This window comes from Chiloscyllium plagiosum, chromosome 4 (genome assembly GCF_004010195.1).
Source record: "Chiloscyllium plagiosum isolate BGI_BamShark_2017 chromosome 4, ASM401019v2, whole genome shotgun sequence".
Classification (NCBI taxonomy): domain Eukaryota; kingdom Metazoa; phylum Chordata; class Chondrichthyes; order Orectolobiformes; family Hemiscylliidae; genus Chiloscyllium; species Chiloscyllium plagiosum.
The window spans coordinates 33,291,676-33,308,541 of record NC_057713.1 but is presented as its reverse complement, the minus strand read 5'-3'; the positions used below and the strand labels follow the sequence as shown (position 1 = coordinate 33,308,541).

The window sequence follows — 16,866 nt, the reverse complement described above, 5'->3', positions numbered from 1 at the left end:
TTAGGTAATTAAAAAAATTCCTGAGACTTCTGTAAAGAATTGAAAATCAAAATGGACTGTAGCTAGCACGCCCTTGTGATAGTGACAATGCCAGGTATTTGACAATGTTGCACTCAAGAGGCAATGGTAAATTTGAAATGGTAGATATTCAGGGTACATTGAGGAGAGATTTATTGATAAGTAGGAGACAATATGTACTCATTTGAGGAGTTGTGTCTAGGGAGTGGTATATTGAATGTGTTCCAGGGTTTGGTGTTTGCACCACTTTTGTTTCTAATACCCAAAATTGACTAATTTAAACCAAATGGTCAAATTTATAAATTTAATATTTTGAGGCCATTCAAAAATCATGAAAACCTTTTATAGAATATACAATAGCAGATGAAATATCCTCTTGCCTTTGTAGTAATTTATCTTCTTACTATCTCTGGCTTTATTCATTCTCACTCTCAGTAATTTAATCTTTTTCCTGACTCCTGCTTTCCTCTTGTGTTCTTGAACACTCCCATCCTCTGTCAATTATTTCTTAGCAATTTTCTCTTAGCAATTTACATGATCACTGATTCTTGTTATTACTTTCTTATGCTGAATCACAATATTTTAAAATCCCAGAACAATCCATATCTGTTCTCAGGCAATGCATGACAAGTTACAACAAGCTCAGCCAGATGGTATCATTTTCTTTGTACCACTTACTATAACTAATTTGAATTTAAACATATACTTGTAACATATGAGTTTAATAGAAACAGAGGTTAAAAGTTAATATTGTTGCATAAGTTTCAATGTCTGTTTCTTTGAAAATCTCCAACATTTAAAATAAAATCCATTTAGCTATGTACTTAAACAGGGTATGATAGCCATCTGCCATGACACTAGGCTAACCAAGCCTGAAGTTAAGAGTTTATGTTCTATCAAAGTTGTGAAATTGAATTCAATAACATGGTAATTTATGGGTTAGCAGCAGAAGTGATATAAAAGCTGTCAGTTTGCTGTTAATAGTCACTCGTGCCCTTTGGGGAAGGGAGTCTGCTATTCCTACCTGATCTTACCTAGTACAAAGGCCTCAAATCCCATAACATGCATGTGACCTTTCTGTCAAGATAGTTGGGAATTAGGCAATAAATACAATTTGCTGTGCACAGTCATTGAAGAAAGACATACTGATTATATACTATATATTAGCTGCATTCCAAAAGCAACATAATCGGTGTATAATATTACATCATTCTTTCAAAATGTTTTCATACGGCTCTTGGTATAAAATATCTATCATTTTTCACTTAAAGTAATAATGTGATATAGGGCCATTAATTAACTTTTTTAAAAAATTCTCATTTTGTTAGCAGAATAATAAGTCAGTCCAGTTTCACAAGCAATATTTTCAATTTTAAAAAAACATTAGTCTTGAAGTGTGAAAAAGTGATCTTTGTGAAAGTGGTGATGAGCCACCTTTTCCAATAATAACAATATATATTTATAAAGCAGGTAAGAAAATATCTGAAGATGCCATGAACATATGAACAAAGAGCACCAGTGGGCCATTCAGCCACTCAGACTGGCTCTGCCATTTAATAAGAACATAACTGTTTCAATTTAAAATTAAATTCACATTCCTGTTTACCCTGATAACTTTTCACCATTTTACTTACTGTCTGCCTTTGTTAGCTACCATCTGCCTACTTAATTTATAGCTGCACTTGCCTGTTTACTTTCATTGACTGGTGTACAAAGATATCCAGATCTGTTTATATATCCTCATTTCCCAATGTATCACTATTTAAATAGTACTCTGCCTTTCTATGTTTATTGCTGAAGTGGATGACTTCACATTCATCCATGTTACATTGCATCTGCCATGCGTTTGCCAACACATTCAACTTGTCTAGATTGCCCTGAAACCTTCTTGCAACCTCCTCATCACTCACAATCCCACCTGTTTTGTGTCATCAGTATATGGCACCTTAACAAATGCCTTCTGGAAATTCAAATACACTACAATTAATGGTTCCTTTTTATCAACTTTGTTTATTACATCTTCAAAGAACTCCAGCAAAATTGTCAAACATAGCCTCCCTTTTCACAAATCTATGTTGACTGTGATTGTGCTAAGCTTTCCTGAATGTTCTGAGATGTCTTCCTTAAGAATGGACACTGACATTTTCTCAATTACAGATGTGGGGGGAACTGACCTATAGTTTCCTGCTATTAGGTCTCCTTTTTGATCACATTAGCAATTTTCAATCTGCTGGTATCTTCCTGGAACCCAGACAGTTCTGGAATATTTAATTTAATGCTTTCACTATTGCTGCAGACACTTCTTTTAAAACCCTTGGATGCAGGATGTCAGCTACTGGCTTATCTGCAGCAAAAAAAAGAATGCTGGAGAAATTCAGCAGGTCAGACAGCATCTGTGGAGAGAAGAACAGTCAATGTATGACTCTACTTCAGAACCCGGCTTGTCTGCTTTCAAAAGTGCTAATTTATCAAATACTTTATCTCTTGTGAAAAAGACTGCATTGGACCTTTCCTCGAATTAGTATCTTCCTTATCTGATAGGGTAAAGTCACAATACTCTTACCAGACTATAAAGCTGCTCTTTCATTAGACAGAGAGACCACTGATAGTGGTTTAGTCTGAGAGTCCTTCCTGATAACCTTAGACGGTGCAAGAAATGAACCCACGCTATTGGCATCAGTCTACCGTGCCCTTGTATATTCCTGGTCACTCTATAACCATTTCTCCACAACAGCTATCAAGCCATATACATCTACTTCTATTTATACCCTCAACTCATTATCTTGTCACAAATGCCGCATGCATTCAGATAAAGGGCCTTCAGCTTTGACATTTTACCATTATTACTCATTCTGGTTCTAATTTCCGCTGTATCTGTTTATATTATCTGTTTCACTATGATTAACATTCACCTCTTCACTATCCTGCATCTCTGCTCGTTTTTCTCAATACCCCTTTCATTGATGGCTTAGGCCTTTTTTTTAACTACCTTCTCTACCTGCACTGCCACCTTCAGTGATCTATGGCCCTGCCCATCCAGATTGCTCTGCACATCATTACTTCTAATGGTTCTGCCATTCACTGTATAATTTATACCTGTATTTGACATTCCAAATGCAGCACCTCATATTTGTCTGGATTAAAGTCCATCTGCCATTTTTCTGCTCATGCCTGCACTTGATCTATATCCTGCTGTATCTCCTGACAATCCTCTTCACTACCTGTAACTCCACCAATCTTTGTATCATCCACAAACCCACTAATTAAACCAGCCATGTTTTCCTCCAAATCATTTATGTCGTTCATGAATGGCAGAGGTCCCAGCATTGATGCCTGTCGAACACGATTAGCCACAGCCCTTCATTCCAAAAAGTATCCTTCCAGTTACCTCTGTCTCCTATGATAAGCCAGTTCTGTATCCATCTTGCCAGATCACCCTGATAACATGTGACTTCACCTTTTGAACCAGTTTGTCATGAGGCATCTCGTCAAAGGCTTTACCGAAGTCTATGTAGACAACATCAACTGCCTTTCCCTCATTAATCATCTTTATCACCTCCTCAAAAGCCCAATCAAATTAGTCCGGCATGACCTCCCCCGCACAAAACCATGCTGTTTATTGCTAATCAGTCTACTTGCTTCTAAATGTGTACAGATCTTTTTCCTGAGAATCTTTTCCAATAATTTCATACCACTGACATGAGGCTTACAGGCCTGTAATTTCCAGGAGTATCCTGCTACCCTTCTTAAAAAATGGGACAACATTAACTATTCTCCAGAATTCTGGGACCTCAATTGTGGCCAAAGAGGTTACAAAAATGTGCTCCAGCAATTTGTTCTCTTGCACTCCTCAATATTCTAGGATAGATTCCATCAGGACTCAGGGACTATCTACCTTAATACCTTTAAGACACACAACATCTCTTCCTTTTTAATAGTAACTTGGCTTAGAAACTCAACACTCCCTTTCCTGAGATCATCCTCCACCAATTCCTTCTCTTTGGTGAATACTGACACAAAGTATTTGTTTAGAATCTCACCTCCCTCTTCTGGACATTGCACATAGATTCCCTCCTTTGTCCTTGAGTTGGCCAACCCTTTCCCTGGCTATCCTCTTGCTTTTTATATATGTATAAAAAGCCTTGGGATTCTTCTTAATCCTGTTTGCCAATGACATTTCATCACTCCTTTCAGTCCTTCTAATTCCTTGTCTAAATACTTTCCTACTATCCTTATATTCTTCAAGGGCTTCATCAGTTCCCATCCTCCTGGACCTTACATATGCTTCCTTTTTCTTTCTGACTAAGGTCATAACGTTCCTGGTCATCCAAGATTCACGTAATGTGTCCTGAAGCTTGACACAAGGTACGCAGTACAGTCTTTCGGACTCTTGGTCTTTGCTGCAGAGAATTGTATCTATCACCCTAACTATGCTGTCTGAGATTAACACAGCATTTTTGTTTTCTTCCCCCACTTCGGTGGTGCTCTGTACCAAGGCACTTTGGTCTTCCCTGTACTCTGTGCCCTCGCCCAGATTGGCAACAAGAACCTTATCCTGTTGGACAAGGGGACTGGCTGAGACTCCTGCAGAACTCAGTCCTGGACTCCAAAATGTGCCTCATTCACAGTCACACCGTCCTGTCCCTAACCACAGCCAAATTTGACATCATTAATCTAAGGGATGTGACTGTCTCCCATCAAAGTGACCAGGTAACTCATTCCCTTCGTGATATTTTTCAATGTTCACAGCTCAAATGTTATCTCAACTTCATTCCAAGGTCTCTCAAGCAGCCAACAATTGCTGCACACGTGGTCACTGTGGATTTCACCAGCGACCACCAACTCCCAGATACTATAGCTATATTCATCACCTGACCAACCACTTCTATTCTATTTAAGTAATTTACTAGGCTATTAAATATTTTAAAAGTGAATTTCATAACTTTGCTCTTCAGCTGTAATAACCTTTCTGATTTAAACTATTTAAATGAACAAGTTACAGAAGAAATACCCACTGATCACTTACCTGTTTTCCTGTGCTTTCACACTTCAGCCCTGACAAGTCAAACAGGAGTTGTCTGCTGCCAGATTTTAATTCCTACCACTGTTGATTTTCTCATGAAGGTCTACTGAACCAGTCTGTTCAAGTAATTGTGATTGGAACTGAACATGAATTCAGAATTAGGTGAGCACATATACCATACCATAGGTTTGGAGGAGATTACAGCAATAAGGAGGAGTAAGTCCAAGGAGGAATTTGAAAACAAGGACAACAAATCAGTGTTGATTTGTTGTCTGATTGGAAGACAGTGTAGGTCAGCAGGCACTCGGGTAATAGGGAAGTGAGACCTCCTGAGAGATAAGATAGTGTTTTGGATGAACTCAAAATTATGGAGACCAGAATGTGGGAGAACAGCCAGAAATGTGTTAGAATAATCAAGTCTTGAGATAACAAGCAGTCAAATGATGTTATAAGTTGGAAATAGGCAGTCGTAGAGATGGTTTGAATATGAGTTTGGATGAGCTTATTTTGGGATCCATTGTGACCAAAACTGTGAACATAATGGGTTAACCTCAGACTCTTACTGATGAGCTGATTGTTGAGGGTGGAGTTTGGAAAGGAGAGGAAAAATGATAGCTGTGTCTTTTCGATGTTGAATTGGAGAATATTTCTGATGCCGTTATTGGATACTAGATAAGTAGCCCAACAATTTAGCAAAGGTAAAAGAGTCAAGACAGGGGTGGTGGTCAGGCAAAATCTGGGTGTTGTCAGTGTACATATGGAAATTTACACAGTACCTTTGGAAGCTGCTATTGAAAATAAAAGTTGGCCAATGTCTGGGCAGGAAGAGAACACCTTTCAAGTGATTCTCTGGTATTCTGAGATAGAAACATGGAACTAGATGAGAATAGGCTCACCCAGCTAGACAACAAATGATTTCTTGCAACTGAGCAGTAGACTATTCTAGTAGGTTAGAATTCAACTACATTAGCATGGGGTTGGAGCAACATACACATATTTGGATTCCAAGATCTGAAATTCATTTAATTTATTCTGTTAAGTCCAATTTCAAAGATTGGAAAAATTAAAGTTAAGGCAAAAAGTCTGCTGCTGATCTTGAAAACACGGACAAACAAAATCAGAGAAGGTTCACCGAATCCAGGTGAGAAGCTTCAATATGGGCACCAATCGATGGTGGTGAGGATGACTTTTCAGAGTTGATGTTGGGATTAACCAACTCATGCCTTGCATTATATGTTTTTGATGATCCATTTGATGTTTTGCTTGGGATTTATAACTGCCTGGCTTCAGAAACCATTAAGTGACAACCATATATTTTGGCATTGGAGATTTTCTTATTTCTCTTTCATGAAATGTAGATTTATTACCCATATTTAATTGACCTGTAGAAGATGATGGTGAGCTGCCTTCTTGAACCGCTGCAGTCTGTGTGGTGTAAGTAAAACCATAGTGTTGTTAGCAGATTCCAGGTTAGGATGTTGTGTGGGTTAGAGGAGCACTGACAGGGGATAGTATTCCCCTGCATCAGCTACCCTCACCCTTCTGAGAATAGAGGTTGCAAGGTATAGTTGAAGGATCTTTGATGAGTTAATGCAATGCATGTTAGAGATGGGATACACCCTGTGTAGGTTGCTTGCAAGTCAGAACAGAAAGTAATGACAGGCTTCCTGTCCCATAAAATCAGTACCACAGCCTGTATACAGTTAGTTATATTAAATCCAGACTTACCTTTTGAAATTATGTTACTTAATTTGTCACTTTTAAGCAGCCCCTTGGGATTGAGGTTGACTTGAATCCATTCAGGCTCAATGGTGCCAGAGGAAACATCACAGAAGCGCTTCACAGGCTCCCAAGCACTGAGGATGTCACCTAGACAGGGGATGAAACGTCTGCAACACAAATTCCCAGCTCGGCGAACAGAACCACAACAACGAGCACCAGAGCTACAAATCTTCTCCCAAACCTTGATCAACAGTACTAAGATTGCTGATAATTCTAATGTGATATCAAGTTCTGCTACATGTAGAGCAGGTAATGCTTTTTTGAGTTGAAAGTTTGTGTGCTCCTCCAATGCTTTGTCTTCATTCCTGCACATTTCCAATGAAGTCACTTTGCTGTCTCAAATGAACTTTGGTCATTTTGGTCACTTACAAATTAGGCCTCTCATGAGTTGGAAGGATGTTGACCGTTTCAGGTTTTGAAGAAATGCCTGAAGGGTTTCAGCTTTGCTCCCAAGACTCCTCCTGAGTGGAAAACCTGCTTTAAGTGTCTGACATCACGTGTTGTGAATGACATGTTCTGGTTTTCAGTGATTAGCATTCCTGTTGAGCAGCTTACTTAGGAAGAAGACACTATGTTAAATCACCTTTCTTGCCACTGGATTTTGAGGGTCTTACAAAGACTGTTATTACTTCTCCATACTTGGGGTACCTGAAGGACATAGGAACATGGGAATTATTACTACAATTAAAACACAACCTCAGTTTTATAGTTAAGATCCTAGTGCTCCAGTATGATTTTCCTCAGTCAGCTGGAGGTAACTATGAATTCTGTCATAGAGTCATAAAGATGTACAGCACGGAAACAGATTCTTCAGTCTAACTCGTCCATGCCAGCCACATATCCTAAGCTAATCTAGTCCCATTTGCCAGCACTTGGCCCATATCCCTCTAAACCCTTCCTATTCATATACCCATCCAGATGACCATTTTAAATGTTTCCCCTCTCACCCTAAACCTATGCTTTCCAGTTCTGGATTCCCTCATCCCTGGGAAAAGTCCTTGTCTATTAAACCTATCCATGTCCCTCATGATTTTACAAACCCCTATAAGCGTTAACCTCAGCATCCAATGCTCCAGGGAAAAGAGCTCCAGCCTATTCAGTCTCTCCCTATACCTCAAATTCTCCAACCCTGGCAACATCCTTGCAAATCTTTTCTGAACCCCTTCAAGTTTCATAATATCCTTCCAATAGGAGGGAGGCGAAAATTGCACACAATATTCCAAAAGTGGCCTAACCAATGTCCTGTACAGCTGCAACATGACTTCCCAACTCTTGTACTCAATACTCTGACCAGTAAAGGAAAGCATACCAAACACCTTCTTCACTATCCTATCTACCTCTGACTCCACTTTCAAGGAAATATGAACCTGCACTCCAAGGTCTCTTTGTTCAGCAACACTCCCCATAATCTTACCATTAAGTGTATAACTCCTACTCGGATTTGCCTTTCCAAAATGCAGCACCTCACATTTATCTAAATTAAACTCCATATGCCACTCCTCAGCCCATCTGATCCCATTGTAGTCTGAGGTAGCCTTCTTTGCTGTAAACTACACCTCTAATTTTGGTATCATCTGCAAACTTACTAACTATACCTCTTATGCTCACATCCAGATTATTTACATAAATGACAAAAAGCAATGGGCCCAGCACTGATCCTTGTGGCACATCACTGGTCACAGGCCTCCAGTCTGAAAGGCAATACTCCACCACCACCACCCTCTATCTTTTACCTTCAAGCTTGTTCTGTATCCAAATAGCTAGTTCTCCCTGTATTCCATGAAATCTAACCTTGCCAACCAGTCTACCATGAGGAACCTTGTTGAACACCTTACTGAAGTCCATATAGATCATATCCACTGCTCTTCCCTCATCAAACCTCTTTGTTACTTGTTCAAAAAACTCAATCAAGTTCCTGAGATGGTTTCCCACACACAAATCCATATTAACTATCCCTAATCAATCCATGCCTTTCCAAATCCTGTCCCTCAGGATTTCCTCCAACAACTTGCCCGCCACCAATGTCAGGCTCACCAATCTATTGTTCCCTTAAATAGAGGCACCATGTTAGCCAACCTCCAGTTTTACAGCACCTCACCTCTGACTATTAATGATTAAAATATCACAGCAAGGGACCCAGAAATCACTTCCCTAGCTTCTCACACAGTTCTACGGTATACCTGATCAGGTCCTGGGGATTTATCCACTCTCATTTAGATCTACATTCCTGATGAATGGTTCCCAAGAAAGGGAAAACAATCCATGATTTTCTAAGATCATGTAAGTGGCCTTCGCTAATGCTGAGAGTGGGAGCTGGTTGGAGGAGGACCATAGTTTTTCGGATGTTGAATGGAAGGGCATTTTCACATCGACTTCCAAGTTGACAAAGACTCAGAGCTCTGTTTTTGAGTGAAAGAATACAGACAAGTGGCATCTATATGTGTAGGTTGAACAGTTTTCCATCTGTTCTGTAAATCATTTCCCATGTTGATGAGTAATTTGCTGGAGGCAAAGTGAAGTATTGCAGCAAGGAAAATAAAGAGGAGTGTTGATGCAATGGTACAGCTCTATATGACCTCTGATTTCACCAAGTTAGTGTTTGTGGGCGAGGATCTTGGCTTACATGTCATTGCAAGGTAGGCAGAAAGTGGTTACAAATATCAGAAGGCAGCCAAATGTGAGGAGCATACTCCTTAAGCCTTTGCAATAAACATTGTCAAAAGTTGCTTTTTGTATATTGCTTGCTTTATGTTGTTATGGTATACAGTCCCCATAGTGACCAAGTCTGCTGGCTTCCAACCATGAATTTAAGGGGCAGCACAGTACTGCTGCCTATTAGCACCTGGACCCAGGTTCAATTCCACCAGAGGGTGACTGTCTTGTGGAGTTTGCATATTCTGGCCACGCCTTTGTGGGTTTACTTTGGGTGCTGCAGTTTGCTCCTATAATCAAAAGATGTGTGAGGTTAGGTGGATTGGCTATGCTAAACTGCCCATCTTGTCCAAGGATGCATAGGCTGTGTGGATTAGTTAGTTAATACAAGATTACAGGGATAGGATTGGTCTGGGTCAATGTAGACTTGATAGGCCAAGTGGCCTGTTTCCACACTAGAGATTCTGTGGTATTTGTTCCTAGAAATCAATTTCATAATTTACTTTTAAAAGGTCAACATGATGCTCTCCAGCTTTCTTGAAAAGAAAACATACTTTGCTGTCCAACATAAGGGAATGTGCACATGATGAACTAACTTTCTGATTGCTGGTCTCTAATATATAGTGATTTTTAGTTCCCACAGCTTCTTCAGAATACAAAGATCAGTGACATGACTGGTTCTTTGTGTGAGAAATGCCAACTTCAAATGAAGGGTTGAATCAAGACTCTTCACTTGAATGCAAATATCCCACGATCTGAGAGGGGGCGGGGGGGCGGGGGGAGGTGTGTGTTGGAGTATTTCTCTAGAATTTTGATTAAATATTTATTGCTCAAAATGGCAGTGTATGTGGGGCTTGTCAACATTCAAACTTGCTCAATGTTCCCATAGAATAATTCAAGTGCTATTTATTGTCTATCAATTATTGTCTATTTATTTGGTAATCCTGAGGTTGTGAATGTAATAATACAAAATGCAAGCTGCTTCCATACCAAAAAGAATGAATTTTAGTGTTTACACCTTTTAGAATTGAATTCTCCTCCACACCATCCTACCTGTAAGCTTCCTTATTCCTTTAAGACCTTCAAAAAGTTTGATTTTCTTACTTGTTTTGCATCACCTTTCTGCCCTGGTTGTTTTCATGTCCTCACATATTCCCAATGCAAGTTGGCTGTAACTACATTCAGCAGTAACTGCATTCAGGATGGAGATCAGGAAGTGAGGAGAAGGGTGTGCAGGGTACGCATTCATCCACAACTTGTGAACATTTCAACTTCAAATTCAGAACCAAAGTACTGAATTTGAAGCAGTAGTTTTGGAACCAGAACCTTCTGGCTCACAAGTAATAGTGCTCTCCCTTAAACCAAAGTCGTCATCTTCCTTTCAGAGTCACAACAGATCCTTGACCACTCTTTGAATAACAGGCTGAAGTAATTCTGGTCTATCCTGGCCTAGAGAAAGGTGTTTAAAAAGCAGCAGCCACGCTATCTGCTCCTGATCACTAATTAATAAATTTTGTGGGGAAATGAATATGTACATTGCTATGTTGACACAAACCAATGGCCCAATTAGATTAGGATACAACATCCCTCAATCACACTTCCCACAGCTCAGTAGGCCACTGAAATTCCTTAAGGATTCAAAGGAAGACTGATCTTGTTGGACAGGCTTCACTTGGGTGAGGTACTACAGTATGGCTGGTACGCATGAAAATATTCTCTGGCGCACAGTAACATTTTCGGAAACAGAAGAAAGCTGAAAGAATGAATCTCAAACACATTTCTTGCATATATAATTTTATTATTTAAAAGTATGATGTAAATGGCTTTCATACGGCTTGGATGAAATGAATAGCATGTAATCCATCATCATATTTTACAGATTAAGCTAAATGCATTTTCGTAAAAATCATCGTACCATTCTGCAAAATTATTGAAGTCTGAATATATATTATTTACATATTGAAGGCAAATGGGAGATGTACAGACGATTCAATACATAACATTATCTTAACAGTTTTGCAATAAATACCAAGTTTCATTTTTTTTTATGTGCAACAGGCAAAAAAAAATGAATCATACAATGGAGTGAGATTGAACTTATTTACAGATTTCTAGTGCCTTTGAGAAGGAACGGATTTCAATTTTTGCCAAAAAAACTGAAAAGGGAACCAAAATAATAAATTAATTTTAGCGGCAGAAAAGCTGCATATTGCTAGGTCCAGGTTGTCTATGCAGAGGAACTGCAGAAGGCTGAAGGGCAAAAGTATTAACTTGATTAACAGATCTTCTCCTCACCATGTCGTTCCTAACCAAGATGAAATATCAAGTCAGCTGCTAATCTCAAACTAAGTAAAAGTGACGTGTTAGGGAATAAATAAGTTTATTTGCACAAGTTGACATACTTCACAATGGGGGATCCCCCACTAGCTCAGGTCCTTTTTGATTAGCTTATAAAAATACCATTTCAGATTTTAAAAGTATTTTGATAACAAATACGTAAAGGATGGAATTTTTTTTTCCCTTCTGTAAAGCCCATCTACTTTCCTTCACAAAGAAGCAGAAATACTAGTCACTTGGTCATGGAGGTCTTGAGCCGGTCACCTCAATCTTTTGAGTCCTACCCTTTTGCTTAACAGAATTCATTACTATCCCTTTTAGATTTGTCGTCCATGAGAAATTGGACATTTTTTCCACATTCAGGATCCCCAATGTCATAGTATTCAAATAATTCAGGCATAAAAGGTCACCAGTCCATTTTGCTTGTCACCAGGTCTCTATTGGTTGCACAAGTTGAGAACGAAACCCAAAAGCAAATGCTTGTAACCTAATACTAAAATGGGACGGTTTGTCATCAGTTCTCACTAGTGGTCTTAATGAATATATGTAGAAATGACAAAGTTATATTTTTAGACAATTAACTTGTCATACAAATATTCTCAATGGGCCATTTAATGCGCATGAACTAATTTAAAATAGATGTTTTGTACCAACTCCCAATAGCGGGATTGAACTAATTGTATTCTCTACAATATTCATTTTTTCATGTTCACATTAAAAAATGGAAGTGAGTCTGTAAATATTTTTCAAATCAACTAGACTTCCAAAATGTTTGATATTTTGATCTTTTCTTAATGTATAAACTATATTTTTTTATGATTTGGAGATGCTGGTGTTGGACTGGGGTGAACAAAGTTAACACAACACCAGATTATAGTCCAACAGGTTTAATCACCTGAAGGAGCAGCGCTCCGAAAGCTAGTGCTTCCAATTATACCTGTTTGACTACTCCTTGGTGTTATGTGATTTTTTAAAACCATATTTTTTAAACCATGAAGAGCTCTTTGGAAAATAGATCAGTTCTAATAGTCTTAATTCCACGATTCCTTTCCAAATTTGGATTCTTCATCTTTCAGGTCTTATTAATTCAAGTGTCCCTTCTGCTACAAAAGTATTTATAGTTCCTCTGCATATTAGACACTGGGCTGAACCATGCGTGCCCCTCCCCCTCAGATTTTCAATAAATTATAAATTGTAAAGCTTAAAAAAAATTAGCTACTTTGTGGAATTTTAAATAATTAAAGGTTTCAAATCTCTAGCACCTTTACAGAACTAATGACCTTCATGCCAAAAATACAGCCTAAAACACTAAATGTTTGAATGCAATTCACGTCTTAGTTTTTAAAAAAATGGTTTCTTACCAAAAAGATACTTTTCATATCTTCAAACATTTTGCAGAGTTCTTGGAGAAGAGCCAAGAACCTGCAATGAAGTGTTTCACTTGACAGGAGCAGTGCTGTCACTAGGTTTTTTTAAAAATGATCACATTTGATAGACAAAATTGAAGTTGAAGAAACACCCAGGCAACACGCATGAGCTTTTGTCCCTCTGAACTGAGCTTATGTGGAAATCACGTTCCTGGGCTATGAAAAATTAGAGGATGAAGTCCAGGTGGTTTGCATGTCTGGTGCTGCTGAAAACAGGTGCATCTTAAGGTAATACATTTCTTTTAAAAAAATCTGGTATTAAAAGTTGCATGACCAAAACTGCCATATACGGCCGGTTATATGCAATTTTTGATTTTTCTTCAGCATTTGGTACCAAACTGACTAGTGACAACACTGCTCAAACAAACACAGTTACAATAACAGTGTAATGATGAGAAAGACCAGTGCTACTGAAAGGCTGTATTGCACTTCCATTGTTTCATTATTAAACCACAGTGCTCCTTGCAGTACTGCATGTACAAAAATAAATAAATACAGTACAAAATAAATAAAAACTGCACATGTAATACTTAAGGTACAGTATTACAAAAGTTACTTATTAACTTCCGGCTATTTAAGACCTGGTCTCAAGTTGGCTTTATCAATGTACTTTGCACTTACAAATTACTGTACAATTTGCTAGGCTCAGCTGTAGTTAAGACTTTGCATAGTAAGTTTAATCAATTTGTGCATTAACCCTTTACCATTCAAAGAATCTTTATCTTGTAAGGTGTGTTAAAAAAGGAATGCTAAATTTAAGGAAAAAAAATGCTGGAAATGATAAGCATTTGGGTGAAAGACTGAAAAGTCCAGGCCATGATTCAGTGAAGAAATTTCATTGGAACCCAGGAAGAGTTACATTTAGAATGCAGATACCGGCCGATGTGTTCATTATTGGTATCTGGCCATTATTGTTCACAAATTTAAAAAGCACAATCTGCCTGCAGTAAATACAATACAAATTATACTGCAGCCCCTTCCTTCTGAGGAATACAAAGATCTAAGCTCATTTTGTTGCGCAAAAGTGTGCACAGTATCCTGAAGTAGGTCATTATCAGTGATGTGTACAATTATTACACACCCAGTGAATACAACACTGGGTTAAGCACTTAAAAGCACTTCTAGGAGGAGGAAGGAGACCAAATATTTCCTATTCAGGAAGTCAACGAATACAATAAAGCATAACACAAAATTAATTCCCTGGGCAAGGCATATCACGAGCACAAATAGATATATTCCTTGCATTATGTTTATGCAGTCACATATTTTTGATCATTGCCCCAAAATTGACATTTGGAGTCAAATTAAAATCTTTGGTTCCAGAATCCCGACCAAACTCTAAACAACTGCCACATAGTTATAAACTTAACAGATGGAGTTCAAAACCTTGACTACAAAAAAAATCAAATTCTGATGTTTTGCGCTCATGTGATCCTGTCTAATCTTATGACACTCCAAGTCTTGTCTTGAACATTGCCAAATTTCCTTTACCCAATTATTGTCAGTTATGCCATCACTCTCTAGGTTCCAGTTTCTAGAATGTTTGTACCCCTCTCTCATCCTTGTAATGACATCCTCCAAAATCAAGACTACCTTCTTTCCCCAAGATATAGATCAACAGTCGTTTATATCCTTACGTGGCTGTCAAATTTTAAATGATAATCCTATTCTGAAGGATCCTGGAATATTTAAATAAATTATCAGACAGCATAATATCAAATTGTCCCAAAGCTAGAATCTCATTGCTCAATTTTACTGGATAATCTCAATTATTGCTCCTGTTGAGAAAAAAGGTGCAAGTTTCACAGTTTGAAAAATAATTCTCATCTAGCTGTGAATAACTAGAACGAAAGTCTAAGGCTTACTTTTAACATGCCATAATACAACATTATGGAGGTCTACCTTATGGGCCCTAGAGCATCAATGCACTTTAACAACATTGAAGCATAAATACCAGGAGCATTCCAGATTCAGTAGCTGATTTAAGTTCAGCTCATTTATAGGTTGAAGGTAATAACACCATGGCACTCCCATGAGCTTCAATCTGTGTGTTACAAAACCACTCCCAAAGGTGATCTTGAAGCTTGAAGGATGCGTAGAGACAGTGGAGGTAGAATGTAGCATTAGGCTTTTCTGCTTAACCAACATTCATCCACTGTTTAGGCTCATCTAATACAGAATTGGAATGACATTACAAAGGTCAAGCAGCAACATGGAATTGTAGCCTAGCATGGGTGGTTGCTTTTACATTCCAAGCTGGGGTGCAAAAGAAAAATCACATAATACAAGATAGTAATCGGGGCTGAAGAAAACAGCACGATTCTTTGAATAGGTTGGTCACAAATAAATTGTCCAAATGATTTCAGCTGCCAAATGTCCATTGATAAGTAACCAAACAGATCGAGACTTATTCCATTTCCACTTTAAGTGTCATTTGTAAGCAATCATTTGTGTTGCTCTTCGCTGAAGTACCACCGATATTCGGCATTGATGCATCACTATTACAACACGCTCAAGATCCAATTCTCTTTTCAATTTAAACAATATATAGCTCTTTCATACAAAAGATTACTAATTGATACTTAGGAGTATCACTCCCACTTCAAGTTGAAGAATCATTTTGATATTTATAGCCTCACTGGATCCATGATTAATACAACTGAAGGCTAATTACTGCAGAATGATTCCTTGACTTGTGACCCTCATCCCTCCCATCAAATACATCAGTCATTTCATAAAGATATCTATTATTCATCTTTGAAAAGAAAGAAAGAAATTTGGAACAAGTCACTTTGATAATCTGAAGTTAAACCTTCACAGTTTCCATAATGGATGTTTTGATGGCTTCTTCGAGATGCTGACTGTCTGGGAAAGGTGTAGGGGGCTCTGGAAATGAATCTGCTGTGATGGGCTCAGCCAGACCAATCAGAGACTCCAGGAAACAGCTACCTGGGTCAGCGGCCTGGGAGAAACTGGGAAAGCCAGGGAACTGAAACTGCAGCGATGGACAATTGTCCATGCTTTCATGGTCCTTCTGTGGATTGTGAAAAGATCCATAGTTGAATTCTGAGAACGACTGGAAAAATTCAAAGGAGTCAGTCGAAAGGCTGAGGTCAGTGTAGCTTTTGGGAGCCTGCTCCACACAGTGAGAAGGCAGGTAGCCATGGTTACTGCTTGGTGTCGGAGCTACATCTCCCAGAGAGAAACTTCCTTCCTGATTGGCATTCTCATCCAAGCTGGGCAAGTGATTAGTATAGTACTCAGTGTTGAATTTAAAGGTTTCCATGCTAGACTGCTGGTCACCAGTCTCACAGAAAAAGTCAGATGGGTTAAAGTAAGGGAAGCCATCCTGGTTTTCAGTGTCATTACCACACTCGCTTTCAGAATCATTAAAATGGAGGATTCGGGTCAGTCCGTCATCATCAATGTCTGCTGTTTGATGAGACTGTGGTGCATTATCCAAGAAACGGTCATTGCTTCCCTCATCCACCCCCTCGCTGTAATTTGACAAACTGGAATCGGTCATGTCACTGCTACAGCTGTTATCCTCACTGTCATCTGACTCTTCACTGAAAGGAAAGGCTGGCGTTAGGGAGGCACTTCTGTCCTGGAAGGTGGCCTTGTCTG

General features: G+C 38.7%; 1 protein-coding gene across 1 annotated transcript in view; it reads right to left on the bottom strand.

The window, feature by feature from the left end:
- Positions 1-12,983: 12,983 nt before the first annotated feature.
- LOC122548775 (cysteine/serine-rich nuclear protein 1-like) overlaps positions 12,984-16,866 on the bottom strand; it is an 8,719-nt gene continuing 4,836 nt past the window's right edge. The window contains exon 2 of the mRNA XM_043687542.1: positions 12,984-16,863. Coding sequence (XP_043543477.1) covers positions 16,046-16,863 — 818 coding nt within the window. The 3' untranslated portion in view covers positions 12,984-16,045. The remainder of the gene's footprint in view (positions 16,864-16,866) is intronic.